The sequence below is a fragment of the Rhinopithecus roxellana genome, chromosome 17, assembly GCF_007565055.1.
Source record: "Rhinopithecus roxellana isolate Shanxi Qingling chromosome 17, ASM756505v1, whole genome shotgun sequence".
NCBI classification, from domain to species: Eukaryota; Metazoa; Chordata; class Mammalia; order Primates; family Cercopithecidae; genus Rhinopithecus; species Rhinopithecus roxellana.
Genome location: NC_044565.1, coordinates 31,517,933 through 31,521,409, shown reverse-complemented (window position 1 = coordinate 31,521,409; position 3,477 = coordinate 31,517,933). Strand labels below are relative to the sequence as shown.

At 46.7% G+C, this 3,477-nt stretch overlaps 1 protein-coding gene across 1 annotated transcript; it reads left to right on the top strand.

Moving 5' to 3' along the window:
• Nucleotides 1-606: 606 nt before the first annotated feature.
• On the top strand, nucleotides 607-2,797 carry REG3G (regenerating family member 3 gamma). The gene is given in 5 exon segments (XM_010384337.2): nucleotides 607-682; nucleotides 1,208-1,326; nucleotides 1,527-1,664; nucleotides 2,303-2,429; nucleotides 2,710-2,797. Coding segments are annotated over 5 exon segments (528 nt in total). The 3' UTR covers nucleotides 2,778-2,797.
• Nucleotides 2,798-3,477: the final 680 nt, after the last annotated feature.

Sequence of the window (3,477 nt, the reverse complement as noted above, 5' to 3'; positions counted from 1 at the left end):
AAGAACATATCTGGAAGAGGGTGGAAAAAGTGCAATCTTCAACTGTTTGTGGGGAAAGTGCTGGCCTGCTACAGAGAAAAAGGCAACATCTCTGACAATTCCCAGCCTTTGCCAGGAAGAATCTCCTCCCCTCAGCATTATCTTTTGAACCAATGCCAAGCCCTCCCCATGACCCCTGTCCTGCCTACGTATTGCTGTTATTCACTCCAATGACCATCCCTGAGATCCTCTTATTTAAAAACCCAGTCTTTCCTGACCAGACAAACCATACCATATCCTACCAGGGAGGTAAGTGGGAGCTGAGAGAAGATGAGACCCAGGGAGGGGCTACTGCACATGATACAGGAGAATGCATGGGAGGGTCCCTTCTTCAGGGAGCACAGGAGCTCTGAGTCTCAGCAAAGCTGTCCTGGGAGGGCTTGGGGATGGGAGAGTACACAGATTCCAACTCATTCAGAACTGTAGATGATGGATGTGACCAAGATCACTTTAGTCCTAGGGGACTAGAGAAGGAAAAAGACATGAGGCCGTAGGGTATCTGTGGGTTCTCCCACTGACCATGCTTCCTTTAGGGACTCCTGACTACCTCTTCAAGTCACAGACACCATGTTGCCTCCCATTGCCCTGCCCAGCTTATCTTGGATGCTGCTTTCCTGCTTCATGCTCCTGTCTCAGGTTCAAGGTGAGATTGCTCTGCCTCTAGCCACAGGGTTTCCTATGAATCCTCAGAGCCAAGAAGAGCAGGAAGGCTCCTGTGTGCCATATGAGGTAATGGCATAGTGTCTAATGAACCTGCCTGCAGTTCCTGCATCATCACTCCTTCCTTCAGGTTAACTTGCAGTGGGAGGCTCCACGGTGGTCCACTAACAGTGGAATGAGATGGCTTCCTTTTAGTTAGTGGACTCTAATATAGACTGGTGGGAAAGTGTGGAGGGTCAGTAATGATTGGAGGACCCAATGTAGAGACAGCCCAGAGTAAGGAGAGTGTTGAATGGTTGAATAAGGGGAAAGGGTAATAAGAGACTAGATGGTGTCCCATTTACTAGGTCTATTTTGAGATAAAGAACTTCTGAAAACACAAGGGAAGATGAAGAGGTGTCAGGAATGTGGTCTTCCTCCCCAAGGGCAGGCCTAGATATTCCCCAAGGTCATCTCCCACCCCAACCCCCACTCTTCATTTTACCCTCTCCCTCTTCTTCCACCTCAGGTGAAGAACCCCAGAAGGAACTGCCCTCTGCATGGATCCACTGTCCCATAGGCTCCAAGGCCTATGGCTCCCACTGCTATGCCTTGTTTTTGTCACCAAAATCCTGGATGGATGCAGATGTGAGTGGTTAGATGTGGGGTAGGAGGTGACGGGAAAATCCATGCAGGTCTCGGGAGAGGAGGGTCTCCATTCAGAAAAGTTCATTGGGAATGAGGATGAACACGCTTAACTTTCACATAGTCCTCCTCCCACCTCCCTTTGTCCTGCTCTCCCCCAGCGGGTCTCAAGCTCCCTCTCATTCTCTTTGTCTCCCTCAAAGCTGCCCTGCCAGAAGCGGCCCTCTGGAAACCTGGTGTCTGTGCTCAGTGGGGCTGAGGGATCCTTCGTGTCCTCCCTGGTGAGGAGCATTAGTAACAGCTACTCATATGTCTGGATTGGGCTCCAGGACCCCACACAAGTGCGGGTATATCCTCTCCTCTCTTTTACATCTCAAGGTGCTATTGTTGCTCAGATCCACTCCCTGTCCCCTGTCCCTGCCAGGAAGTACTTCAGGGAGCATGGGGCTCAGATTCTGGGGGACATTTGGGAGAATAGGAAGCCCATGAGGCAGCTGAAGATCTGAATTCTGTGGAGATCCCTAGTCTTTAAATAAAATTAATCGGACTCTTGTAAAACTTTTACATATTTCTCACGTGAATCCTTACAAATAATTTAGCTGAGCTTAAGGGAGTCTGCATCTATTATTCTAAGGGAATTCTCAATTAAGATAGGATCAATTTTTGCCCCCCCCCCATACAGAATAGACATTATCTTTGAGGTTCACAGGCTAATCACAAATGCTACACCAATTATTGTTCTGCAAGTAACGTATTACCTTGAGTGATTCCAAAGGTCTTGTGTTTATTGGCTTGGATTTTCCAATAGCAATGAGGAGTTAAGGAAGAGGTTCCAGTGCAGAGGACTCTAGGGCAGCATCTGGAAGAGCAGACCAAAATCCCTGACGCTGGGGAGGAATCAGCTGTTACAGCTCAGGAGCCATGCAAAGAGAGCTGCAATGGCCATTTTCTTCACCTGGCTGCCTCCTCTTCTTTATAGGGTTCAGAGCCTGATGGAGATGGATAAGAGTGGAGTAGCACTGATGTGATGAATTACTTTGCATGGGAAAAAAATCCCTCCACCATCTTAAACCCTGGCCACTGTGGGAGCCTGTCAAGAAGCACAGGTAAGAAACAGAAGAGCTGCCTCTTCCCAGCACTTTCCGCTCCTCATCCCCAGTTTCTAGGCCTGACCTTCAGGAAATCCTTTTCAGCTAGGAAATGCAGTGTTGATGTGTCTTCTCCCATCTCCTCTCATCTCTGCTTTCTTTGAGTCTCGTTCTCCTGGATTGAGAAACTGGTGAAGATGAGAAAGAAGCTTTAAATCCTAGGCTAAAACCTGGGATGCCTCTTCATTGGATTCACAAGTTCCCCCAGCCCCATGCCTTTTGTATTCTGTCTCCCTAGGATTTCTGAAGTGGAAAGATTATAACTGTGATGCAAAGTTACCCTATGTCTGCAAGTTCAAGGACTAGGGCAGATGGGAAGTCAGCAGCCTGAGCTTGGTGTGCAGCCCATCATGCACATCATGCACAGTGTGAAGACTCACCCTGCAAGAGAAAATTCTCCCCAAACTGCCCTACCTGACCACCTGGTCGTGATCCTCCTTCTTTTTCCTTTTTTCTCACCTTCATTTCAGGCTCCTCTCTGTCTTCCATGTCCTGAGATCTCAGAGAATAATAATAATAATGTTACTTTATACTTGTATGCTTTTGTTTCATTCTTATAATAAGAGCCTTTGGAAGAGGAGGGAGAAGTTGGGGGACAAAACACTGAGTCTTGGCTTCTCCCAATTTCACCCAGCCCTAAGGGGAAATTACTATATGAATGTCCCCATCAGTGTATTTGTGATGAAGGTGTGGGCCCTGCTCAGGCAGGGTTTGTGTCATGAAGAAATGAAGACAGTGCTTCTCCACACACTCACCGCCCACACATTGTCCCTGATGTTGTGACACAATCAGTCCTAGGGGAGTCTGACATTACTTAAAATAGAACTTCTCAAATAATTTTCTGTGAAGGATCTTTTTTTTTTTTTTTCATTAATTTGCAATCTGTGTTGCATGGCGACTTTTGTAAAATACAGTAAAAAATGAATTACTTAAACTTCTGGTTATGATATTGACATAAAGAGCTTTGGAGGCTGTTACTCTTTTTTTTAAAATAAGAAAATCTGAA